Source organism: Pseudophryne corroboree, chromosome 6 (assembly GCF_028390025.1).
Source record: "Pseudophryne corroboree isolate aPseCor3 chromosome 6, aPseCor3.hap2, whole genome shotgun sequence".
Classification (NCBI taxonomy): Eukaryota; Metazoa; Chordata; class Amphibia; order Anura; family Myobatrachidae; genus Pseudophryne; species Pseudophryne corroboree.
Genome location: NC_086449.1, coordinates 319,032,323 through 319,060,052, shown reverse-complemented (window position 1 = coordinate 319,060,052; position 27,730 = coordinate 319,032,323). Strand labels below are relative to the sequence as shown.

The 27,730-nt window shown below is 42.8% G+C and overlaps 1 protein-coding gene across 1 annotated transcript in view; it reads left to right on the top strand.

Annotated features, from left to right (window-relative positions):
* The window catches only part of LOC134934547 (dual oxidase 1-like), a 435,381-nt gene extending 408,017 nt beyond the window's left edge, over positions 1-27,364 (top strand). The window contains exons 29-33 of the mRNA XM_063929968.1: positions 8,023-8,255; positions 8,506-8,664; positions 12,458-12,613; positions 20,141-20,269; positions 26,009-27,364. Of these exons, the coding sequence (XP_063786038.1) occupies positions 8,023-8,255; positions 8,506-8,664; positions 12,458-12,613; positions 20,141-20,269; positions 26,009-26,131 (800 nt within the window). The 3' untranslated portion in view covers positions 26,132-27,364. The remainder of the gene's footprint in view (positions 1-8,022; positions 8,256-8,505; positions 8,665-12,457; positions 12,614-20,140; positions 20,270-26,008) is intronic.
* Positions 27,365-27,730: the final 366 nt, after the last annotated feature.

The following is a 27,730-nucleotide window of genomic DNA, read 5'->3' as shown; positions in this document are numbered from 1 at the left end:
TGGGGGTAATTCAGAGTTGATCGCAGCAGCAAATTTGTTAGCAGTTGGGCAAAACCATGTGCACTGCAGGGGGGCAGATATAACATTTGCAGAGAGAGTTAGATTTGGGTGGGTTATATTGTTCCTGTGCATGGTAAATACTCCCTGCTTTATTTTTACACTGCAATTTAGATTTCAGTTTGATCACACCCCACCCAAATCCAAGTATCTCTGCACATGTTATATCTGCCACACCTGCAGTGCACATGGGCCCTCATTCCGAGTTGTTCGCTCGTTGACGATTTTCTCTATATTGCGATTAGTCGCTTACTGCGCATGCGCAATGTTCGCAGAGCGCATGCGCTTAGTTATTTTACTCAAAAGTTAGGTATTTTACTCACGGCTTTACGAGGATTTTTCTTCGTTCTGGTGATCGGAGTGTGATTGACAGGAAGTGGGTGTTTCTGGGCGGAAACTGGCCGTTTTATGGGTGTGTGTGAAAAAACGCTGCCGTTTCTGGTAAAAACGCGGGAGTGGCTGGAGAAATGGGGGAGTGTCTGGGCAGCTGGGTGTGTTTGTGACGTCAAACCAGGAACGAAACTGACTGAAGTGATTGCAGTGGCAGAGTAAGTGTGGAGCTACTCAGAAACTGCTAAGAAATGTATTTTCGCAATTTTGCGAATCTTTCGTTCGCAATTCTGCTAAGATACACTCCCAGAGTGCGGCGGCTTAGCGTGTGCAATGCTGTGAAAAGCAGCTTGCGAGCGAACAACTCGGAATGAGGGCCATGGTTTTGCCCAACTGCTAACAAATTTGCTGCTGCAATTATTTCTGAATTAGGCCCATTGTACCATTTCATCTCAAAACTTTAGGGCACCTATAAAACCAGATCAGCAGATGAGACTGTTTTACTTAATTCAGACATGATGTTGGGTGTGTACAGTAACTCACCAAGAGGATGTGAATCTTCTAATCTGCATGACGATTCTATAGGTGTGAACTCAGCTATACAGCAGTCTTTCTTATAGAACAATCCTGGAAGACTAAAGCTAAATACATAATGGGGGTAATTCCAAGTTGATTGCAGCAGGATTTTTGATAGCAATTGGGCAAAACCATGTGCACTGCAGGGGAGGCAGATATAACGTGCAGAAATAGTTAGATTTGGGTGGGTTATTTTATTTCTGTGCAGGGTAAATACTAGCTGCTTTATTTTTACACTGCAAATTAGATTGCAGATTGAACACACCCCACCCAAATCTAACTCTCTCTGCACATGTTATATCTGCCTCCCCTGCAGTGCACATGGTTTTGCCCAATTGCTAACAAAAATCCTGCTGCGATCAACTTGGAATTACCCCCAATGCACATTTTTTTTCTAATTATCAGGCTAATCAGCTAGATAATTGGATAGATTGTATGCAGGAGCATTAGAGCATTGTTAGCTGATTAATGCTCATAATGCTCCTGATCAGGTGAACAATATAACATGTCCTGCACATGCTATATCATTCCCGACCTTCCAATCTGATTTTAGACATCAAAAGAAGGTACACATTCTCGGGTAGAATATACCCAGATTTAGTCTATTTTATTATTTGTTATTGTGAATTCTGATGTGACATGTGGCTTCATAGTGTGCTGAAGAGAATGGGCCGGATCTAATGGCTTGCGAGACGGCCGGAGCTCTGAGACTCCGGACAAACTGGTACGTTTTTTTAAAAGCAGCAAACGCTTACAAGGCAAAACCAACCAGGTTTTGCCTTGTAAATATTTGCTGCTTTAAAAAAAAATGTACCAGTTCGGCCGGAGTCTCGGAGATCCGGCAATCTCGCAAGCCACAGCATCTGGCCCCATATGTCTTGTTCATGGTCCTAAAAATGGTGGAAACAAAGTACTGTAAAGATTGTCCTCATATTCCTAGCCTCAGTATGCCATGCAGTGTGCGACGCCTGGCGTGAGTGAGCCACTCTGAGCATTTTAGCATAGCAACTTTTTCTCTAAATTTGCATCTCATTCACACCACACAGTATGTATGTAGAGACACCAGGCTGTAACTTTAACCGCATGAGAATACGTTTTAAATATGTACAAACTCACAGATGAAGCTTAACAGAACTTGGCATGAAAAATGCTGTGTCCGCTGCATAATAGCACTTCGTATATTGTGTCATTCCGACCCGATTGCTCGCAACAGTTTGTCGCAGCGCAGCGATTGGGTTGGAACTGCGCATGCGACAGCACCACAGTGCGCCGGCACATGGCAGCCGTCTTTGCCTAGCGATCACCTCTGAGACACAGGTGGTCGCTGGGCGGGAGGGGGCTGGATGGCGGCATTAAGCCACCATTTAGGGGGCGCAGTCCGGCCAACACAGGCATGGCCGGACCGTTGGGGGGGCAAGCCGCGGCGGCTGCATGACGTCACACGCAGCCGCTGCGGGCCGGGGAGCGACGAGTAGCTCCCGGCCAGCACGCTAAAGCTGCGCTGGTCGGGAGCTACTCTTGAAGTGCAAAGGCATCGCCGCTGTGCGATGCCTTTGGGGGTGGCACTGACATGTCAGTGTTAATGACACAGCTACGATCAACTCGGAATGACCCCCATAGATTCAGATTTATTTACATACAGATGTAAACTGTTGTGTATTAAATTAATCAGTGTAGTCTTGTGATGTGTGGTTTGTTGCATAGCATTGTGAATAAGATGCACATTCGACTGAAGATTATGCTCAGCGCAAGCCGAGTTACATGGGACCAAGTGAGTTGAAAAAGGCTGTTTGGCATGACTGCAGCAATAGTGTGTAAGGTTACATGGGTACTGGAAGTTGTCTCTCACATGTACTCTGTCTCGTTCAAGAGACATCCCCCTCGCCAGTTTTGCACTACGGTCTCCCTTTCGGATCTGTTAAATGTGCAAACTCTACAAACTGTGGTGAGTTACCTCCTGAGTACAAGAGTGATTGTGCAAATACCTCAGTCCCAGAGAGGTATAGGTTAATCTTCGACCCTGTTTCTGTCCGAAACTCAGTGGGTCATTTCGGCCTATACTAAATCTCAAATCTTTGAACAAGTTTGTAAGAGTGTCCAGGTTTCACATGGAAATACTGCACTCCATTGTACTGGCTAGGGAACCCGGAGACTATATGGTATCCTTGGATATACAGGATGCATACCTGCATATACCTTTTGCCATATCGCATCAGATGGAAGTGTCAAAAATCCTTTGTTGGGCGGAACGCCATCTGCCAACCATATCGGCAGTGTTCATTCCTGGTGTCCTAAACTGGGAAGCGGACTTCCTCAGTCACCAGGATGTGCACGCCGCAGAGTGGAGTCTTCATCCGGAAGTCTTTCAACTCCTAGTGGACAGATGGGGCCTACCGGACGTAGACCTAATGACGTCTCGACACAATTACAAGTTCTGGTTTTCGGATCAAGGACCAGGGATCCTCAAGCAGCATTCGTGGATGCACTGGTGGTTCCATGGAACTTTTGGCTGCCCTACATGTTCTCTCCAGTGTCACTCCTGCCCAGGCTACTATGGAAGTTCAAACAAGAAGGAGGAATACTACTTCTAGTTGCCCCAGCGTGGCCTCGAAGGCATTGGTTCTCAGACCTGCAGGGTCTGTCGACAGAGAACCTCCTTCTACTTCCTCAGCACCTGGACCTCCTCGGGCAGGGCCCTTGTCTCTACCCAGACCTAGCCAGACTGGCTTTGATGGTGTGGCTCTTGAAGCATCACTCCTGAGGGCCAAAGGTTTCTCTGAGGCTGTTATCCAGATTATGTTGAAAGCCTGCAAACTGGCCTCTGCCCAGATTAAACACAGGGTTTGGAATTATGATGTCTTTACATTCAGAATATCCAGAAATCTGGCTTTTCTGCAACAAGGCCTTGACTTAGGTCTCCGTCTGGCCTCCCTCAAGTTTCACATATATGCCTTGTCGATATGGTTTCAGATAAAAATTGTGTATATACCTGATGTTCACTTTCACTAAGGGCATACGTTGGATTCAGCATACCTATGTCCCTCCTGTGGCTCCATGGGATTTAACTGTTGTACTAAAAAAAGCCCTGCAAGAGTCTCCATTTGAACCTCTTGAGAAAGCGGACCTTAACTGGCTCACGGCCAAGGTCCAGTTCTTGCTGGCTATTGCCTCGGCAAGACAGGTGTCAGACTAAGGCACTTTGTCCTGTCATCCACCCTATTTGATTTTTCACAGTAACCAGTCAGTTCTACGAACTCAACCGGGTTATTTAACTAAGGTGGTGTCATCTTTTCACCTTAACTAAGAGATTGTGGTTCCGGCCTTTATCTCTTCAGACTTGTCTTCCAAAGAGCGTTCTTTGGATGTTGTAAGGACTCTCCATATTTATGTGAAGAGGACTGCCTCTGCCAGGAGGTCAGATTCCCTTTTTTGTACTGTTTGGTTTCCACAAACGTGGCTGGCCTGCAAATAAGCAAAACTTGGCCAGATGGATTAGAATGGTGATTGCACAAGCTTATGCACAGGCTGGACTCCCAGATCCTGCTGCTATTAAAGCCCATTCTACTCAATCTGTTGGACCTTCTTGGGCGGCCCGACATGGTGCGTCCGCATAGCAATTGTGCAAGGCGGCTACGTGATCCTCAGTGAACATGTTCATTAGGTTCTATGCCTTTGATACTTCTGCCTCCCAGGATGCTGCCTTTAGACGCCGGGTTCTCATACCCGCTAAGGCGCGTCCCCTCCCTTGAGGAACTGCTTAGGACATCCCCAATGTTTTCCTGTGGAAACCAATGTACAGTATCCTGCTGCAGAAAACAGAGTTATGGTAGACTTACCATTGTTAACTCTCTTCCTGTGAGGTACATTGGTTCCAGAGGGCGCCCACCCTGACGCACCTAGCTTCTTTGGGTTGTACGGCGTTAGCTGCTGGTACCTTCTCCTGTCGTGAGAATGTGGTTCTATGTGACTAACATCTGCCTTCTCTCTTGCCTGCTCCTGCATTAGACTGGTTAACAAAACAGCTCTCAGTGCCTGGAGGCGGAGTTTATAGGGGAGGCCCCAATGCATCCTGGGACAGCCTGAAGCTTTAGCCCGTTGGTGCCTCTGGATCAAGATCCACTCTACACCCTGTTGTTTTCCTGTGGAACCAATGTACCTAGCAGAAAGGGAATTAACAATGGTAAGTCTACCATAACTCTATTTTTTTCACGCTGTCATTATGGGGTATTGTATGTAGAATGTTGAGGGGAAAAATGAATTTATTCCAGTTTGGATAATAATATTATTATTTTCTGAGGTACATATGAAAGTAAATTCTTTTTTTTTTTTAAAAAGGGCTGTTCTAACTCTAATCCTTACTGTGCGCCCAATTTTTTCATATGTGCCTATGTACATGATAGAACACATCTGAAAAAGATAGTTCAGTTTGGAATAAGACTGTAACATAACAAAATGTGGAAAAAGTGAAGCGCTGTGAATACTTTCTGGATGTACTGTATATATGTATATATATATATATATATATATATATGTGTGTATATATATATATATATATATATATATATATATATATACATACATACAATGTAAAGCCTGTGAGAGCTGAGCTTTCTGGGAGAATTATGGTTCTCCATGATTGTAAGTCCTGATTTTGAGTCAAATCTGAGCAGGTCATCTCTAATTCTGACAAATAAACTTCAGTCATATTTCTGTACCAGGTGCAAGAGGTCTTTCTCAAAATAAGACATATCTCTGCATCTGTGCATCATCACTGATGATGTCATAATGGTACCTATGTCACTGATGATGTCACTGATAATGTCACAATAGTACCTAAGTCTCTCATGATGTCACTGATGATATCACAAAAGCACCTATGCCACTGATGATGTCACAATTGTACCTATGTCACTGATTATGTCACTGATGATGTCATAATGCTACCTATGTCCCTGATGATGTCACAATGCTACCAATGTCACTGATTATGTCACTGATTATGTCACAATGCTACCTATGTCACTGATGATGTCACAATGCTACCAATGTCACTGATGATGTGAGTGCTGATGTCACTGCTGATGTCACAATAGTATTTATGTCACTGATGATGTAACTGATGTCACAATAGTAATTATGTCACTGATGATGTCAGTGATGATGTCCCAAAAAGTATTTATGTCACTGATGATTTCAGTGATGTTGTCACAATAGTACCTATGTCACTGATGATGTCTCAATGGCACTTATGTCACTGATGATGTCACAATATTACATATGTCACTGATGAAGTCACAATGGAACTTATGTAATTGATGATGTAACTGATGATGTGACAATGGTACCTAAAACACTCATGATGCCAGAATGGAACCTATGTCACTGATGATGTCACTAATGTCACTGATGTCACTGACGATGTCACAATGGTAAGAATGTCACTGGTGATGTCACTGATAATGTTATAATAGCACCTATAGCACTGATGTTGTCACTGATGATGTCACAATGATACTTATGTCACTCATGATTTATTCATAATCCACAGTTCTGCCTATGTGCCCATGAAATGCATTCACTTAACTTACCTTACATGCATTTACCTCATTGACACACAGTTATGCAGAGTTGCAAATGACTCTGAATCATCTATAGTTGCATACACCTGTTTATGAATGCTGCAAATTCAGCTGCTAACCATACAGTAAATAGTACAGAGATCACCACTGCAATTGCTATCCCTAACTGTGCAGAGTTTGTATATTCTCCCCGTACTTGCGTGGGTTTCCACCGAGTACTCTGGTTTCCTCCCACATTCCAAAAATATACTGTTAGGTTAATTGTCTCCCAGCAAAAATTAACCCTAGTGTGAATGTGTGTGCGTGTACATGTAATAGGGAATATAGATTGTAAGCTCCACTGGGCAGGGACTGATGTGAATGGTCAAATATATTATGTAAAGCACTGCGGAATATGTGTGCACTATATAAATAACTGGTAATTATTACAGTAATTAATTAATAAACAGAACTGCACACAATTTGCCCCTACCCAAGTTATGCCCATGTATTGCACAGAGATGCACCAATTGTTGGTCATAAGAACATTCTCTAATTTTTGCCCATGCACTGTACAGTACTCCTACCATGGTAGGCTTCCCATCTCATGTTTTTAACTGTGCCTGACAACTATCCTCCTAATGATTCCATACTGAATTTTGTGTAAATCTAGGACATCCAGGCACCATGAAAATTATGTGGAGTCACAGGTCATTTTGATATCTTTAAGTGACCAGGAAATTCTTCATACAGTATCATCTCTTAGCACACATAACAATAAATAAACCTAGATACAAACAGTGACAACAAAGGTGACTCCATTTTCTCTTTTTCGTCCGTGCCCAATGTCCAGCTAAAATTAATGTTTCTCCATGAGACAGAAGTTTTATTGGAATAGATTTTCCCAAAATGGGAGCATCTATCAACAACACTGTAGAGACCAAAATATTCCTAAAATGTTATACAATGTATCAAGCAGGTTTTTTTTTTTTTAGAAAGCTTTAACATTCACAGTACATTAAGTAATGTTTAGGTATTTTGCATTCTTTTTTATTATTGTTGATCATTGCTGAATAGAATGGTTAATATATACCTTTGAAGCCTTGTGATTTATAATAAGTATTTGTAGTAGGTTACATTCACAGAAATATTGTCTCAGGCCACAAAGTTACTGCTGTGACAGTTACACAATAAAGAATTAAGGATTTAGCTAATTACAAATGGATTAAGATGCTTGTTGTATTGAAATTTGGGGCTAGAATTTGTTGCTGAAAACATCTCTCAAATGTACCATTTATACGGTTACATTTTGTAGATGGAAATTTTACAATGTCCCTGTCTTCAGTATGTTATGTATTTGCTGAAACATCATACACCTTACCTGGTTGAGCCTTAAAGACTTGGAATGTATACTGGGTCTTTAGTGTGTTCTAGATATCATTTGTGCAACAATAAAAAAAAAATGTGTTAAATATACTTAACATGTTCCTTTCTTGCGTAGATGTCACTTTCCTCAGGTTTCAGCGCCCCCATGATTTCGAATACAAGTCTGGACAGTGGGTGAGAATTGCCTGCTTGACTCTAGGGACAAACGAATACCATCCTTTCACATTAACCAGTGCTCCACATGAGGACACTCTAAGCTTGCACATCAGAGCTGCAGGGCCCTGGACCACCCGCCTGCGAGAGCTGTACTCTCAGCAGAGTGTCACTGACCTCAGTGGGTATCCAAAGGTAACTCAAGACATTTTTGTCTGCATTTATGATTATTGATTATATGCTTTTATTACCATGTATCCACAACCAATCTTGTATTTAATACCAATCTTGTATCTCGCAGCACCATTTTTACATTTGTTTTCCAGTTTCAGGAATACATTTTTATTTTTTATTCTTCGCCATAGAAACTTCTATTAGGACCATAATTAAATAACCAACAATATACCTTGACAGGCAATAAAATTAAAATCAAGCTTCTGCTTAGATATATTTAGATGGACCCTTTGGTGAAGGACACCAAGAATGGAACAAATTTCAAGTTTCAGTCCTGGTTGGAGGAGGAATCGGAGTCACCCCCTTTTCTTCTATTCTGAAAGATTTGGTGTTCAAATCATCTGTGAATTCTAAGATAATGTGCAAAAAGGTAAGATGGCACTGCATTATTCTGGCATGCTTCACAATTATACGTTTCTAAAGACAAAAGAGAGAAAATATAGCAAAACTGTAATAACGGCAGAACAGAGACATTAAAAGTAATACACAATATAAAGCTGAAAAACATGAAGGCAAAGTGCTGATGTGGAGGATCGCGATTGAAGCCGGTGATTTGAAACCTTGATGTTTATGAGCTTAATACTATTGTGCTAGTAAAAGCTTTTAATCTACTCACCTGTGCGCCATCCGTTTTGTTCTTTTTCTACACATACACACACATATATATATATATATATATATATGTACATAGAAAATTACATTTAAGCACTAGTGTAGTGCCAGGTCAAAAAGTATTATAATATCATCACTCACTTTCCCGTAGAGAAAAAAATGGAAAAACCAGCACTCACGATTCAGTTGAAAGCAGAAGAGGATTTATTTATATATTCTTCAATACAAATACATTAGTTTTACATCCAACAGCTATTTCGATGCATACAGGGGCACACACAGGGAAGCGCACAGACAATGAAAGGAAAACGGGCAAAGACGAAATGACACAGAGTCATCTGTCAGCTGCAGAATAGTACACATTATACCGGGAGTACAGCTGGCTGCCTATGTATATAACACTGACAAGGGAGAGAGCAATAAGCTCTGTGTAATTATACTGTAACTCAGTAAAGCAGTAAGCGTAGTGACAGACCGCCGACTGACATTACGCTGAAAATTTGTCTCTGCAGAACAAAGGTTAATTAGTCACTAACTTGTACTTTCCAGGCGTCCGTAGCTCCACATTGGCCACGCATGAGAAGCAGAGAGCTCCGGCTCCGCGGCAGTAGTAGCAGAAGCAGCGCTGCAGTATCAGTGGCTGTAGCACTATATATATCTATGTGTAGCTTTGTGTTGTATTGCGCCGGACCACACTACCGCTACTCCTTGTGCTGCAATCCCAGCCAGTCACACGCACACTGCTGGTGCCACTGAGGAAGGAGCTGAGAGTGAAATGGCGCCACCTCACTCTCAGCTCCTGGACGTCACAAAGATCCCAGAGGCCGTGGAGGTGTGTGTGTGTGTGTGAAATCCCACGAGAGTTTGACTGCAATCTGCAGCAGCACCTCGGCGGGAGGCGCTGGCCGCAGCTTTGTACTGGGGAAATTGGAGACACAGCACAATCATGCTGTGCTCCGATTTCAGTGCCGGCGGCGTGCGCAACTCAGGGGGAGAGTGTGGGTGCCCCTAATGTGTGGGGCCCCTGGACGACTGTCCCTGTCACCCCTGCTTGGATATGGCCATGAGTTTATCTGTCAGTAGAGATATGAATTGATAAGTAGTAACAAGTTTTCAGCATGCATAAATAGATACCTTGTAGAGAAATATTGCATAATTCTTTAATAGCACAAGTAATTTGCACTGCAGCAAGCTATTGAATAGATCTTCAGAATTTTCCAAATTAATTGCACTAATATGAAATGCCACACTTTTTTTTTTTATATGCAGAAATCCTATCACTGTAGTAAGATACAGTACTTAGCAGATCCTTCACATAGTCCAGGTTAGCTTCACCAGAAAACAGGCTTCCCAAATGATACAGACAGATGATCTTTGCTGAGCAGATCAGAGCTTACGCCCAAGTATGCATTAGGATCAGACTGATAAAAACCCACAACAGAGTGTCCAGGGAGACTCCCTATAAGGGTTGAAACATCCAATTAGCATCATCAAAGAGCAAAGCAAGATTCTAACTGCAGCTGCAGCAATTAAGCGTCAGAACGAATCTCAGTTCAGTGAGACCTAGGGCCAGATGTAATAGATGTGATTTTGTGGAACATACTATTTTTTACCGCAAAATTGCACGTTTTCCGCAAATCGCAAATGTAATAGGCAAAATTGCAAGTTTACCGTCTAAAAAAAAAAATCACAAGGGAAAAATCACATATACCTTTTTTTTTCCATTGTAAACAATCAAAACCGCAAATGTAATAGGGTGCAGTTTTTTCACCTGCACACAAAACATTACCAAAAATCGCCAGAATAATCGACCAGGTTCAGTCTGGCGAATTTAGTCAGAAGCTTGCACAGATCAGTGAGACCTCAATCAACTTTGCAGTCTACCGCAGACTGCAAAGTTCCCACGATTCTCCATTATAGCCTATGCGCTCCACCTGATTAACAGGCCAGGAGCGCACAGCCAATCAGGAGAGCGCTATGTCGTGGTGCTCCCTGATTGGCTGGCAGGTCCCAAACTGACAGAAGTCGTGAGGGGTCCTGCCATTCACGGAAAGGGGATCCATGTGTAAACACTGGATCCCCTTCAGTTGTGTGGACCAGGTTTTTTAGTTTTTGTATTTTTTTAACCCCTGGATGCCTAACATGGACCAAAGAGGACCGTTCTACACCGGATTGTTGGTGAGTATTTTTTTTTTTTTACAGGTACCCTAATGAATTCTACTGGAGAAGGGGATGTGAATGGCGGCATTGGATATAGGTAAGTATGTGTGAGTGTGTAAGTGTGTTTTAATAAAATTCTACTGTCACGGTGTGTGTGTCTTTATTTGAATATTTCTTGTGCTGTGGAACTGCAGGTAATAGCGGCCCTTTAATGCTCTGCATGCTAGTACTTGTGGTTCTCCAAGTACCAACATGCAGGAGGATGCTTACTGGTACCTGTTGTTACACAGCAAAAGCCTGCCATCCACAGCCCACCGATGGTTGGGACAGGCTCGGTCTTCATCCCTGGCCCTTGGGTTCCTTGGGATTAACCCTTTATTTTAGGGGTCCCCACTCCCCCGGGGAACCCCGACCAGGGGTGACTAGTTGGGGTGTGTGATGCTGTGGCTGCAGGGACCTATATACATGTGTCCCCCAGCTGCGGCATTAATTCCTGGCTAGTGGAGCCCTGTGCTGGTTTTAAAAATACAGGGGGTCTCTACTTTATTTTGTCCCCCCTATTTTTGGAACCAGGACCAGTCCAAGAGCCCGGGCTGTTGTTTAAATATGGGGAAGCCCTAGTAAAAAAAATTCCCATGTTTTTGCAACCAGGACCAACTCAAAGAGCCCGGGCTGATTATGCTTTTGGGGGGGACCTGCACATTTTTTGTTTTTGTTATTTTTAACACTTTCTTTACTGTTCCATACAGAAGCATGCACTGTTCTCAATGATCTGTGCATGCTTCTGGTTAAATGCACAAAGCAATGAAAACATGTAGGGGGTGTCAGGGACACAGAAGGAAAGGTGGATGAAGACCTCTTTCAGCAACACGTTTTGGGGCAGTACGGATGGTGTAATGGTTAGCATTACTGCCTCACAGCACTGAGGTCATGGTTTCGATTCCCACCATGGCTCTAACTGTGTGGAGTTTGTATATTTTCCCCGTACTTGTGTGGGTTTCCTCTGGGTAGTCCAGTTTCCTTCCGCAAATCCAAAAATATACTGGTACTGTAGGTTGATTGGATCCCAACAAAATTAACCCTAGCATGAATGTGTGTGTGTGTACATGTGGTAGGGAATATAGATGGTAAGCACCACTGGGGCAGGGACCGATGTGAATGGCCAAAATATAAAGTGTAAAGTGCTGCGGAATATGTGTGTGCTATATAAATAACTGGTAACAACAATAATAATAATTTAAGGTGTCAAATTCCCCCAGTGTATAAATATTGCAACAATGGTTCCTATAGTATTTTGCACATTTTGTTGTCTGGCTTGTTAGTTTGCATGTTGGCATGTGAAGAATATATGGATCTCCCTATCACTTTTAAGATACTATTTGTTCCATCAGGTTTACTTTATATGGGTTACTCGTACACAGCGCCAATTTGAGTGGCTGGCAGACATCATACGAGAAGTAGAGGAAAATGATAAAAATAATATGGTATCTGTTCACATCTACATAACTCAGTTTGCTGAAAAATTTGACCTTCGCACAACCATGCTGGTAAGATATACATTTAATGTGCAATATAATGTTTTTACAAAATACAAATGGATCAGAAGTGTTTGCAATGAATCGTAAACAATGGCATACACAGAGGTGTAGCTAAGTTAAATGGTGCCCGGAGCAAGAGCATGTTTCAGCGCCCCCTCCCCTGTACTGAATTGGCAACATGTTACATTTGAAAATAAAAAATATTGAAAAATTTGAAATTGGTGACACAACCGGTTCTAGACCTTGTGGAGCTCAGGATGAAAATTTCCTTTGGGCGTCCATCATGTTTAAAACAGGGACAGTGCGCTATAGGGGGGATTATGCCACATTAGAGCCGATTTTACATGTTACTCTGAAGCTTCTAATACAGAGAGAGGTGCTGCAACAGCAACTGGGGCAGAGAGTGGTGCTGCAGCATCAATGTAGAGGAAGGTGCTGCAGCAACTGGGGCAGAGACGAAAAGAGGTGCTGCAGCAGCCGGGGCAGAGAGAGGTGCTGCAGCACCTGAGGCAGAAATAGGTGCGGCAGTAGCTGGGACAGAGAGAGATGCTGCAGTAGCTGGGACAAAGAGAGGTGCTGCAGCAGCCGGGGTAGAAAGAGGTTCTGCAGCAGCCGGGGCAGAGTGTGGTGTAGCAGTACAGAAGTATCATGCTGCACAGCTACAAGCAGACAGTGAGAGATAAAGAGTCTGGGAGAGCTCCGGTATGTGCTGGCTGTCATTGTCTTCTGCTGTCTCCTCTGATCTGCCCTGCTTCTGGGTGTAGTATGTCTGACCAGCGGTCAGGAGACCGCCGGTAAGCATACGGACTCCGGGATCCCGGCAGCATACCGACGCTGGGATCCCGGCGGGGAGGGGCGAGTGCAGCAAGCCCCTTGTGGGCTCACTGCACTCGCCACGCTGCGGCCTGCGGTCACCACGGATTCTATTCCCACTCTATGGGTGTCGTGGACAACCACGAGTGGAAATAGTCCCTGTTGGTCAGCATGCCGACCATCGGGATAGTGAGGGGGCAGGATGTCTCCCAACCGCCGGTCACATGAATACCAGCCCTGCTCCCTACCTAGTCTCAAAGTCCAAGTCAGTGTGCACCCCTCTGCTTGTCCTCCTCCTACGCTGTGGCTGCCTGCACAGCGGCCCGTGGTATAGCAGACAGAAGGAGGGGTTGAGCAGGCAGCGGTGTGCCCTCTAACTTTTCCAGCGCCTGGAGCTCACGCTGCACCGGAGCCACCCTCGCTACACCCCTGGGCATAGAAAATGTTTTTGCAATTCTCTAAAAAAAATTAAATACATTTGCAAAGCACCAGCCATATCTACTCTGCTAGAGATTAAAATTAGGACTTGTAAATGTCAAATTGCTTTCTAACAAATATTTAAAATACCGGCTCTAATATATACTGTGGACGCTGGCACATCTTATTACCATGTGCTATGAATGTGCGCTATACATTGCAAAACACTGCATCCCATAAGAGAAAACAATACATCCACACATTATCTGAGTTCCACAGCTCATTGATGTATATATTAGTTATTAAAAGGATATGTATTCAATATATCACAATGTACAGTACATATATATATATATATATATATATATAGTTAAATGGTTACAATTTACACAGTAAGCAGTTAATACAAACTAATTCAAATACATACATGGCCAGCGATACAATTACCATATTTTGCTCAAATAAATTCTCCATTCCATATCACTCTCTCTCTCTCTCTGTAAAGTCATGCAGCCACTGGACAGTCAACATCTCCACCATCATCTGGGACAAAAAGAACAGCCAGCTCTTGTGTCTGCAATCAGCTATATACTATGTAGTTTGGGGAGTGCACAGACTAGTCTAGGGGAGGGAACTTCTCATTCATGATGAGTCACTGGTCTGTTCATATGCAAGCAAGGGCCAGCCTTGACGGTGTAATTACAGGAGATAGCCACTGGTCAGGCATGCTGTCTTCCAGGAAATCCATTGTTCTAATAAGAGTGACTTTAGCTTTCATACATTTAATCATATCTACTTGTTGCAATGAGCTACAACTTAATAACAGGCATCAAATTGATATACACATTAATATGGTTGTTTTAATACCAAACACGACATGTCCATCTTGCTTCTTTCCAATGATACACATACATGACGTTACTCCAATATATAATTTGAAACTTTATGATGTCTGGCACTTGATATGTTCAAATTATGTGCTGTATGAAATATGTGTCGAATCTATCTCTGTGGCATGTCTATGTAAATGCGTATGTTACCATATATTGCTGTGCTCGCTGCGCGTATTTGCAAGTATGGCGACTCATAATGTGTGGAGTCTGTATGTTCTCTCTATGTAATATTTTTGACTTCGACAGTCCACCCTTTCATAGTAAACAATAACTGCCATAAATTATTAACATAAGGAAAAATATTTCAGGCAATAATCGGTGACCTAGACACACGTATGTATTCCTTTCGCAAATCATACACTTGACTATATTTGGGGAAGACAGGGAGGAGGACGAGACATCCTCTATATGCACTCGGCAGTCACGGGACCACTGGTTGGGTGTGGGACAACATTCAACCTATAGAGTATGCTGGGAAAGTGCTATGGCCTATAATGTCTGATTTGAATTAACATTTCACACATACATGTACGTACGTCTTCGTACACTGATGTTCGGATTCGATTGAGGTTCTGCTGGGTAGAGGGAGAAGACACAAATTGTGAAAGTGACATATAAAGTTTTCATGATTTACATATTCCTATCATTTTCTGAACATTGTTTCCATTTCTGGAACGTATGCTACAGTAGGTCTGTTTAATCATTGAACAAGGGTTATAAGTAGTGTCCTTCCTAGATAACATAAACCTTCGGAGTTCGGGGAGAGCCACTAATAAACATTTCTTCCACATATATTAATGAGCTCTTTATCTGCTATGTGTGAATAGCCATTGTCTGATTGTTCCTGATTACCTCCCAATTTCCTGAAATTGGTGAGATTTAAACATACCAAGGATTTATCTATGGTACTGGTGGATCTTAAGGCTAGAGGGTCTAGTTATATTATATTCTTTGTCCACCGGTCCCCTCCCCATTCCGTGTAATTCAAGTACCTCAGCTAACTCTAAAAAAAATATGACACTAATCCTGCATCTTTTCGTCTTAGAGGTACCTGTGAGCACATCCAACATTCCGTTTGGTTTAAGACCTTACCCACTAGTGAGTGGTAATCACTCAATGGATGTCTGTCAAATGCTGCCTTATTGCTAGAATGACATCTCTAGATGCACTCATCTTCAAATATGGGGTCACAATAACTACCAAATGCAGTATTCCTCAGACAATAGCCTATCACGTTACCTCCAAACTCTGTAACTACTAGACCTTTGATTTTTCTATGGCTTTAACAAAGTGATCAGCTAATCCTGGGATCCTATAAAGAAATCACTCCTTCCTCCAGAACCAGTTCCAGTCCCACACTAGACTCCTCATGAAAAACCTCGCAAAAATAGAATGTCCTGAAAAAAAAATGTTTGTCAGCCGTAAAGAGAGAAAAGAGAAATAGAACAAAACAACTCTTGTTCATAGCAAATCAATTACAACGACTGGTCTTTCTGTGATCCTTTAGCATGCTCAGGTAGTGTTCAACAGTGCCGCCTCTCAGTCTTCATGGAACAGACTCTCTGGTGATACTTTTGCGATCTCACTCCATTTACGAGTTCCTTCCGGACTACCGACTTTCCTGCAATGGGAATCATGGACCCAAGTCTCTCTCTCGGCTACTTTCACTAGGATAGTGCTGTCAACAGAACTTGGTATGGTCCTTCCCACCTGTCTATTAGGCAACCTGAGCATAAGAACAATCACACAGTCTCTTGGTTCACAATCAAGACAGTTAGTATTTGGCATACCAGGAATCAACAGTTTCAAGTTCTTTTGTCAAGTTCTCAAATGCTGGCTCATCTCGATAAGGTACTGTACTGTCACCTCATTGGTGTATTGCTGATTATTGTGCGGATCAATCATGACATGAGGTTGTCTTCCAAAAAAAAAAAAAAACACAAAAAACACAATTTTTTTTCCCGAAAAGGGTGATTCGTTAAGTGAAGATCTGGGAGTGGTTCTGATGCTACATAATACTAGTGGCAGTGTCTATGATCACAATAGTCCAATTTCAAGCTTTGCTCCTACTCCTAGGTGTACCATTATCTACACACAAATTTCTGCGCAATTTTCTTTGCGGTAAACAGAGCAGCATCCGTGGCGGCAGGAAATGCCTCTACCCAGTTTGAGAAAACATCAGTGCACACCAATACATAACAATAATTCCTAAAGTGTGTTAACTGTATGAAGTCAATTTGTATTACCTGAAAAGGTCGGTCTGCAGGAGGGATATGGGATGGCTCTGTTGGTATTGCCTTATCAATATTCTTCCTCAAGCAAGTAAAACATGTCATTGTTTTCTTACCTGCATGAGAAGAGAACCCTGGCACCCTCCAGTAGGCTCTTACCAATTTGCACATACCTTCCTTACCCTAGGTGAGTCAGACCATATTCCGCCTCAGCTAGGCTTGGGAGATATGCTCTGGGGGCCACTGGCTTACCGTGTCCATCTGTCCAAAGTCCTGAGGACTCCTGACCATATTCCTTCACCTTCCAGACCTCCTTTTCCTGTAGGGAACACAAATTTGTATCTTAATTTAACTGTTGTGTGTTTGCAATGTAGAGTACCATGAGCATAACTCAAAAAAAAGAAAGAAAGAAAAAAATCTCTAGAGGAGAGAAAGAAGAAGAAAATGAAAAAGAAAATGTCAGGTTTGCCATTCACCAACAGGCATATCAGTGTCTATACAAAATTTCCCTTCACCAGTATTCTCATCCTTCCTCCACCCTTTGTGCATGACAAGGCACACTGCAGTAATACTGGTGTTATCGTGCTGGTGAGATATACTGGGTTCGGGCAGAACTATGAAGGACCAATCAGGCATGTAGTGTTTGAACTGTAATCAGGTCCATGTATTGTACCACCCTGTGTGAATGCAAAAGATGAAGAGTAAACTGTGGAGAAACAGAATAGAGGTTGGTGACAGATGAGTTTGTAGAGGTGGAGAAGATTTTAATAAAATTACAACTGGATTGGCACTATGGGGAATTGATTCTCAACAATCTTGTTTATCCCCCTTAGATCCTGCACTAGCCTGTAACCCCTCCCCCACTCTTTTTCACAGGGAAGATGGGACTATTGGCTGTGCTGGACGTCCTGACTAGAATGCCCTGCTGTAGCAGCCGTTCTATGATGGGGTACACTCCTAATTCTACCTCTGTCTTTAGAGGATACTGAGGGATTTTTTTTGGAGCTATCCTGCCACCTTTTATTTGTACTACTACTGGGGCTACATTCGCAATCAATCCAGTGTCCTGTCCATCTTTGGTCCAAAGGGAACCCGGTATTTGTGAGATAATTTCCATGAATCTAGAACAGTGTAATGCAACATTAGTCTTTGAGGGTATCTAACATACCTTGTACTTCCTGAGCGGGAGTACAATATATGTATTTCACATTTAACAAAATCTCTCTTACGTTAGTCAGGGGCTATTTCTGTTAGGAAAAAGAAGGAAAGGAAAGGGTTTAGCATTGTAGGGGCCCAATCGTAACTTTAGCAAGTTTTTGTCTAAGAGTAATGTTGCACTTCTTTCGTTCCTCCCATTTGCCGAATTAGTGTTTAACAGTGATCTTATCCAGACGGAGAATTTTCTATTACTGCAAAAGACCAAAAAAAAATGAACAAGCTTCTAGGTCATGCAAAGTATTCATTCAATCCTTCTCATCCCGCATTAAGGGTCTGTACATGGTCCAACAAACATTTCCGAGCTCATCTTGACTAGGGGCATTACTAGGAATGAATACCTCTTATATGGTATCTAAAAGAAATACCCGGGGTTTACCCTATCTCTGTCCGCTTTCCTACTGGCAAATACTAATGTGCGGGCAGGTTTTTCTCCATTTCTGACGTTACTTTCTTGATTTTTTGAGGGGGTTTTACTATATATGTACACGAATGACACCATACTTACCAGTTCCACTGGTCTCAGCCACTTCCCCCGCAGGCTACTGCTCTTCTTTTACCTGTTGGATACTCTTCTGAGTGCATGAGAAATGGCTGAAAGCAATCAGGTCGCCTTCTCCTCCTAAATAAAACTTCGACATTCATTAGTACGTATATAGGTTACATTCATATTTTTCATATTTTTATTATTTTCTATAGTTTGTATGCTGGCCGAAACTGCTTCCACATCTACATATGGTGGTGTACTTGCTTTCTCTTTTTCTTCCTACTTGTTTATTGTTGCTACAAGTTCAAACAGTTCTTATATTTCCGTTCTTGTCTTATATGACTTTGGTTAGACATATCACCTGCAATACCTTAGGATCAAACTCACCAACTCCAGAGAATGATGCCCTATCTTCAGCAGTCATATGTACCCATTCATTACAAAAAGCCTCCGTGTGTGAACCATATTTCTCACACATAATAAACCTCGCTGACCCTCTCGGCCACAATTCTGACCCTCTCGTCGCAATTCTTAAGCCTGAACCCTAGCTACCTAATGCCCACTGCTTGTGCAATTGGATCCCATCGCGGACTTTTTGCCTGTAAATGCAATCCCCAAATGCACAACACAATAGACGGTGAAAGACACCTAACGCTTTCACTCGCTCCTTCTCCGCTGATGTACCACGACTCACTCCAGTAGTGACCACCGCGTACCAAGTGAGGCCCTAACTGGCTTCTATTCACTGGAAGTTTTTGGAGTAACTTACCTTTTCCAGTGAATATCCACCGTTGAAGATTTTCCTGAGAGAGACCAGCGAAAAACTTCCCTTTATGCAATACACAAATCACGCTTGCGTATGCTCTACATGGCGCTAGTGATACCTCTGTTTACGCAAAAGCTCGCAAAGGGGGTATCAAGTTGCATCACGTATCGCACCCACAAACATGAGGTCCAATCGCACAGCGTATAGGTACTTGTTACCTATCCACCCTATGATCACTGGAGTCGAATATACAAGCTGCGCTCCTCAGCCGGAGCATAACACAAAACCTTTAAACTTCAATTCACAATTTCTATACTTCTCAATGCACAATTCTATATCACGCTCCTCTGCAAATCACCTCACGATTTGCTTATTATCTCTATCTGTATTAACATAAGTCAGCCGCCTCACGCCACCAAGCCTCCACTTACTTGGTGTACCACGGGACCCGATTTCCGGGGTTCAAATCCACTCACTCCGCTTTCACTCACTCAAATACACCTTGTTTTTATTTTCTGTACAGAAAATTCCACTCCCTGATGGCAGCCCTGTGTATTGTTGCTGACTATCTTTGTTACTTATTCTTAAGGACACCTGTTACGCAATTATTGTGGGCTAAGCTAATGTCTTAAGAAAGTAGTCTAAGGATATGTTACCAGGTAATAAATAGGATGTCCATCATTTGTTAAGAGTGTCTGTCTTTTTTAATTTCAGTATATATGCGAGCGACACTTTCAGAAAGTTCTGAATCGCAGTTTATTTACCGGTTTACGGTCTATCACCCATTTCGGAAGACCACAATTTGAGCCATTTTTCGTCTCTCTACAGGAAGTTCACCCAGAGGTGAGAGATTTTAGCATTTACATTTTAGGAATAAAACTGAAATGCATCATTACAGTCATCACCAGTCCAATTAACACAATTTACTGTTTAAACCTAACACGTTATTACAAATGATATTAAAAATGAAAGCTAATGAACTCTCAGCGTGTTTATTGTTTTATTTTAACAACTAGTAATGTAATAAAATATAATATGATTCAACAGAATTGCTGTTGAAAAGCTTTTCTTTATTACAACTGAATATAGAGAACTAAGGCCACAAGCTGAATATAGAGCACTAAGAGCTTATTTTGTTTTTTCAAATTATCTGTTGCAACTAATCCTTTTATGTTATTTCTGAAAAGTGCAAGGTTATACAAAGGTCGGATAAATGGAGGCATTGTAAATAATGCAGTAAGAACAATCTTATTGATGGCAATTTTGGACAAGCAAAAAGTGCCATTGTGAAATAATGTTACAATCAGTGAGCACATTATGAATATCAATGAGAAACCATAAACACAAAACCAACTTTATTTATTACCAGTTATTTATATAGCGCACACATATTTCAGAGCACTTTACAAAGAATATGTCACCGTTAACATCAGTCCCTGCCCCAGTGGAACTTACTATCTATATAACTTTACTAACAATGCTCTATGGGGCTAATTCAGACCTGATCGCTGCTGTGCGTGTTCGCACAGCAGCAATCCGGTCTGAAGTGCACATGCGCCGATGCCGCAGTGTTAGCCCTGCGATCGCCTCTGCCTGATTGACAGGCAGAGGCAGTCGCAGGGTGGGATGGCGCGGGGTGGCGGCATTTGACCGCCGTTTAGGGGGCGTGATCTGGGCAATGCAGGTGGGCAGGCTGTGGTGGCTGCGTGATGTCACACGCAGCCGCTGTTACCCAGGCAGCGTCGAGTAGCTCCCTGCCAGTGCGCAAGAGCTGCGCTGGCTGGGAGCTGCTCCTACAGTACAAAAGCATCGCCACTGTGCGATGCTTTTGTACTTGCATGACGGGGTAGTGCCTGACATGTGGGACGGACTAGCCCTATGCTAGACATCCCCCGGCATGTCAGGGAAGCTGATCGTAGATGTGCTAAATTTAGCACATCTACGATCAGGTCTGAATCACCCACTAAGTACGGTATTCTAGCTACGGGTCTACTACACTTGCCCGGCTGTCGGGATCCCAGTGCCCAGCATCATACCAGCGTTGGGATCCCACCGCCAGAATGCCGGCAGTGGGGCGAGTGCAAAAGAGCCCCTTGCTGGCTCGCTGTGCTCGCCACGCTGCGCTCGCCACGCTGCGGGCACGGTGGCGTGCTATGTGTGCCACGCTATTTATTCTCCCTACAGGGGTGTCGTGGACACCCCAAGAGGGAGAACAGTTGTCGTATCCCGGCGGTTGGGGTGTGATGACATCACACGCAGAAGCTGCGACCCGGGCAGCGACGATTAGCTCCCTGCCAGCGTGTAGGAGCTGCATTGGCTGGGAGCTACTCCTACACATCTACAATCAGGTCTGAATCACCCCCTTTATGCAGCACATTGTGACAGGGAAACATTGTGGGCCCTTTACTTCTATGGTACAGTATGCTGTGCTAATGAATTGAATATATAGTATCATCACTTTGTCATCACTTCAGCCCCAGCCCACATGGGGGTAATTCTGAGTTGATCACAGCAGGAACTTTGTTAGCAGTTGGGCAAAACTATGTGCACTGCAGGGGGGGCAGATATAACGTGCAGAGAGAGTTAGATTTGTGTGTGGTGCCTTCAATCTGAAATCTAAATTGCAGTGTAAAAATAAAGCAACCAGTATTTACCCTACACAGAAACAAAATAACCCACCCAAATCTAACTCTCTCTGCACATGTTATATCTGCCTCCCCTGCAGTGCACATTGTTTTGCCTAACTGCTAACAAAGTTCCTGCTGCGATCAACTCAGAATTACCCCCATAGTCTCACCCCAGCCCACACAGTCTTTCTCCAGCCCTGCTCCACACAGTATATCTTCAGCCCCAGCCCACAGGGTCTCTCTAGCCCCATACCACACGGTGTCTCCACAGCCCATAGATTGTCTCCCCATACAGTGTCTCCCTAGACCACACAGTGTCTCCAACACAGTGTCTACCTAGTACCAGCTCACAGGGTCTCCCATGCCCCAGCTCATGCAGTCTCTCTCCAGCCCCAGCCCACACAGTCTCTCTCCAACCCTGCTTCACACAGTATCTCTTCAGCCCCAGCTCACACAGTGTCTCCCCAGCTCCAGCCCACATGGTGTCTCGACAGCCCCAGCCCAAACAGTGTCTAACCGCACAGTTTCTCCCCAGACTACACAATGTCTCCCAAGGCCCAGCTAACACAGTGTCTACATAGTACCAGCTCACACAGTGTCTCTCCAGCCCTGTCCACACAGTATATATTCAGCCCTATCCAACACAGTCTCTCTCCAGCCCTGCTGCACACAATATCTATTCAGCCCAGCCCGCACAGTGTCTCCCCAGCTCCAACCCACACAGTGTCTCAACAGCCCCAGCCAACACAGTGTCTAACCACATAGTGTCTCCCCAGACTACACAGTGTCTCCCAAGGCCCAGCTAAAACAGTGTCTACATAGTACCAGCTCACACAGTGTCTCCCCAGTCCCAGCCCTCACAATGTCTCTCCAGCCTTAACCCACACAGTGCCTCTCCAGCCTCTAGCACTTACTTTCTTTGAAGTCTTCTGGCTGTCCACCATGGTTCTACTACCATGTCTCAGTGGTGTGGAGCTGCATGACATCATGACATCACACGCACTGCTCTGCAATAAACAACAGAAAATGTTTTTGCACTAACTACCACCAGTGCAGTAAAGATACACCAGCACCCCAGACCCCCCCCCCTCCCCCGATACCTGCTGATGCCCTCTGGAGGTTATATGCCATTTGCCTAGGGATGGCCCTACATGTATGTAATGCTAGCTTTTACAGTGTTGAAGTACACAGAAAAACACAAGTCCCCTCCACCCAAACTTACTGTAAAGCAGAGTTCTCAAATGTGGTCCTTAAGATGCTTGGCTACAGGTGACTTAATTAGTGCCAACAGTCCATGCTTGGCACAAGTGACTTAATTAGTGCCTTAGTCAATTTGATTTAACCATCTTTGCTGAGCCATGGATATATTTAAAACCTGAACCTTTGGGGTGTCTTGAGGACCACATTGAGAATCTCTGCTCTAAAGTGTCTCCTGCAGTAAGAAAAAAATAGGTACCTGGGTGAGCACTAGTTGTTAATTTATATTAATGTTGATTTTATTTTACCTATGTCTTTGTTTATTGCTATAGCACATATAATTGTCTTTGGCTATTTACCTTGCAGATATTGTTGACATACTATACAGCAGGCATGTCAAACTAAAAATCCCAACTGGGATGAAAAATCCAGGTCTAAGTCTTGTGTGGGCCGCAAGAAAAAGAAAGAGTCTTATATGCAATTTTCAAAGTTTTATTTTTAGAAAAACCAACAATTAATTATAATCAAAGAGATGTCAAGTATCATGAAGAAAACATGTACTTTAATGCAGTGGTGCAAGTAGGAAATATTACTTAGTAGTACTATGTGTGCGCGCCTAAGGCGTGCTTGCCAAAAAAATGGGTGTGTTATACACATATAGGGGCAAGATACAAATATGTGCTCAGTAGTGCAGTTCCAGATACACATATGCCACCGGTAGTGCAGTACCAGATACACATATGCCACCAATAGTGCCAGATGCACATATGCCCCTAAAAGTTCCAGATACACATATGCCCCCACAGTGTCAGATATGAATATGCCCACACTGTGCCTGATATACATATGCCCCAACTGTGCCAGATACACATATGCCCACACTGTGCCAGATATACATATGCCCAACAGTGCCAGATACACATATGCCCACACTGTGCCAGATACACATATGCCCACACTGTGCCAGATACACATATGCCCCTATAGTGCTAAATACACATATGCCCCCACAGTGCCAGATACACATATGCCCCCACAGTGCCAGATAACATACTGTATGCCCCTACAGTGCCAGATAACATATGCCCCCACAGTGCCAGATATCATATGTCACCGATGTGCTCACCATCACTGCTGCCTGGGATCTGCTTCCTGGCTCCTGTTTGGCTGCTGGTCTGCGAGCTCTAATTGGCTCACGAACAGGCGCCTGATTTAAGATACCCATGCCGCTGCCGGAGACTGGATTGAGGAGCAGGAGAGGCGCATGATGCGCTCTCCTGCCCTCGCTGCAAGCAAGGTGGTTCGGCCGCAAAATGACCCCTGCCCAACCCATGACCGTGGGCCACAAAAGGATCGGTAGGGGTCGCATGCGGCCCGCGGGCCGTGAGTTTGACACCTCTGCTGTACAGTAAGTATAGCTTGGGGCAGCACGGATGGTGTAATGGTAAACATTTCTGCCTCACAGTACTGAGGTCATGGGTTCGATTCCCACCATGGCCCTAACTATGTGGAGATTGTATATTCTCCCTGTTATTGTGTGGGTTTCCTTTGGGTACTCCTGTTTCCTCCCACAATGCAAAAATTTACTGGTAGGTTAATTGGCTCCCAACTAAATGAACCGTTGTATGAATGTGTGTGCGTGTGTATATGTGATAAGGAATATAGAGTGTAAGCTCCATTGGGGCAGGGACTGATGTGAATGGCCAAATATTCTCTGTAAAGCGCTGCAGAAAATGTGTGCGCTATATAAATAACTGGTAATACATTATAATAATAATAAGTATGTAATCTGACTTTTTTTATACAACTGTTTTCTAAGACTTGGGCGGGATATAATGGAGTCCTAGATCAGCATAGGTGCGGGATGCTGGACGATCTCTGACTTTTGTTTAAAAGCATAATAATTTACAAAGCAAAACCATGCCTTGTACTGTAAGTGATTGCCCCTTTAAAAAAACATCTGAGGTCGGTCAGCATTCCGCATCTCAGGCGATCTCGGACTCCATTACATCCCGCCAAGTGTTGATTGGGAATATTTGAAGATTGCTAATGAGCATCCTGTAAACGATGTTCCCCCTGCTATGTTGTCATTATAGGGGGCATGGTGGTCAATAATAGCATATAACACTTGCTGTAATGCATCATAAAATCCCAAAACATTGTTATGAAACTACACAATCTAGATGAGGCAAATTATTTTTTACATTTTTAAAATTCAACTACGTTGTTGAACATTTAAGATAAAAACTGTACTTTAGAGAGTAGAAATAAAATCCAATTGTATCTGAATATGTCACATAAGCTCTAAGAAGCAGAAAATGACAGTTTATACTGTGTTTATAGCAGAGACGTGCGGTGAGGTAAATGGCTGAGGAGGCACTGGCTATTACCAGAGCCAGATTTACAACAATCTATGAGCCAAAGGGTTCATGCGGGCATTATACACAGGTGCAGCAGTATATACTGCAGGAAATTTGGTGAGCTTTGATCAGAGATGTGAGGAAAAGGTAGGTGCCACACCTCTCATAGACTTGTAAAAAAAAACATTGTACAATTTAAGTGGTATAAATCAAATTATATAATGTACCCCTGAAAAATGATGGAAGTAGGATTTTCAGAAATTAATTTTTCAACTTCTTGTGTATGGATTGCAAGTGTATTCGCTAAACTAAAAAAATAAATAAAGTTTCTTATTATAGATAATTTGTTGAATGTTTGTTGAATAAAATACATTTAATCATTATGTTTTCCTTTTAAGGTTAAAAAAATTGGAGTTTTCAGCTGTGGTCCACCAGGAATGACAAAAAATGTGGATAAAGCCTGCCAGATCCTCAACAAAAGGGACCAGACTCAATTCACCCACCATTTCGAGAACTTCTAGACAGAAATTCTAAAGCAGAAAACTTCTGCAAATGAAGAACACCATTGTGCTTTACTCATGATCTGATAGTACAGTTATTTAAATGGGTTGGGTACGATATTCCGACGGTCACAGTCCCGACAGCGGCATCCTGATCGTCAAAATCCCAATGAATTTTGATGAGTTTTGTAACCCTAACCCATCCCTCCCGCAGCCTAACCATAACCATCCCCTTCCACAGCCTAACCCTAACCATCCCCTTTGGCAGCCCAATGTTAACTATCCCCTATCACAGCATAACCCTCCCCTTAGTGCCTAACCCTAAAGCTAACTGTAACTTTATTACTTACCGTTGGCATTCATCTGTGTTTTGTCCATCGTTATTTCACTGGTGGGATTGTGACATCGTCATGGCGCCTGCCAGGATCCTGACTACATCCTGTTTAGATTTTAGGGATGCTGGAAAACACAATGAGCAACTATCTGAATATTGTATAATCACATTTTTTAAAGCATACACTTTAATATGCACAGATAGCAAATTGTGTACTTCTTGAAATCGAATTCTGCCAAAACTGGTATATTTTTGCTTCATCTGCCCTCCTCAATATTTTGCAGAAACTTTCATTAATACATTTAGCGTACTGTATGTATTTTATTTACATATTTTCATAAGAATTTTTAAATCTACATTGTACTATTAAAATATCATCAACACCAATAATCAGAAGGTATATGTATAATATAAATGGTATTTCATGTATCTAAAGAAATGAATTTACCTAACTATAATCGCATACAGAAAATATGTAAAAGTACAATCCAGTTAAAATAGAAACATAACGCGGGGGAATTCAATCGATGCAAAGTTGAATAGTGCAGGGAATAAGTGTCCAGGACTATTCAATTGGCTGTGCGGTAAACCTGTGACCAGAGGAGCAGACATCTGACTAAACTAGTGCTTCAATGCTAGTTACGGACCTACTGCATGTGCTAACAGCATCGTGCCTGGAAAATGCAAGTTACAATGATTAAACCCCAGGCATTAGGTGCAGTAAACTACATTCCCAATGCTTTTCAACATTGCATTCAATTGAATTTCCCCCAAAGATCTCTTATAATAGATAAAATAAAAGGTTACATATATAGAAAACCAAGAGAGTGAACTCTGGCCCAGTCAGATATGAAGGTGTGTGAAGTGAAATGAAATGTACAAAGGAGTGGTGGACTGAGGGCGACAAACTAAAAGACAATGATTTTGGTGAACAACACTTTTAGATAAAGGAACAAACCAATACATTCTTTAACTTCTGTTATTATGCGGGATGTGCATATCTGGACCGCCCTACATCTGTGAGGAAATACAGTCTTGAACATACTGTATACTAACCGAAGCCCAGGGATGTATTGGTTTGTTCCTTTTATTAAACTAAAAGTGTTGTTCACCAAAATAATTGTGTTTTGGTTTGTTGCCCTTGATCCACCACTGTTTTGTACATTATCAAATAAAAGGTTAAGTTTTTCCAATCTGAAGACATATTTCAACATTCACAATGGTATAAAATGAACAATATCCAAACATACAAAAACCTTGTTAAATAAGAGTGTAGAGAAAGGAAA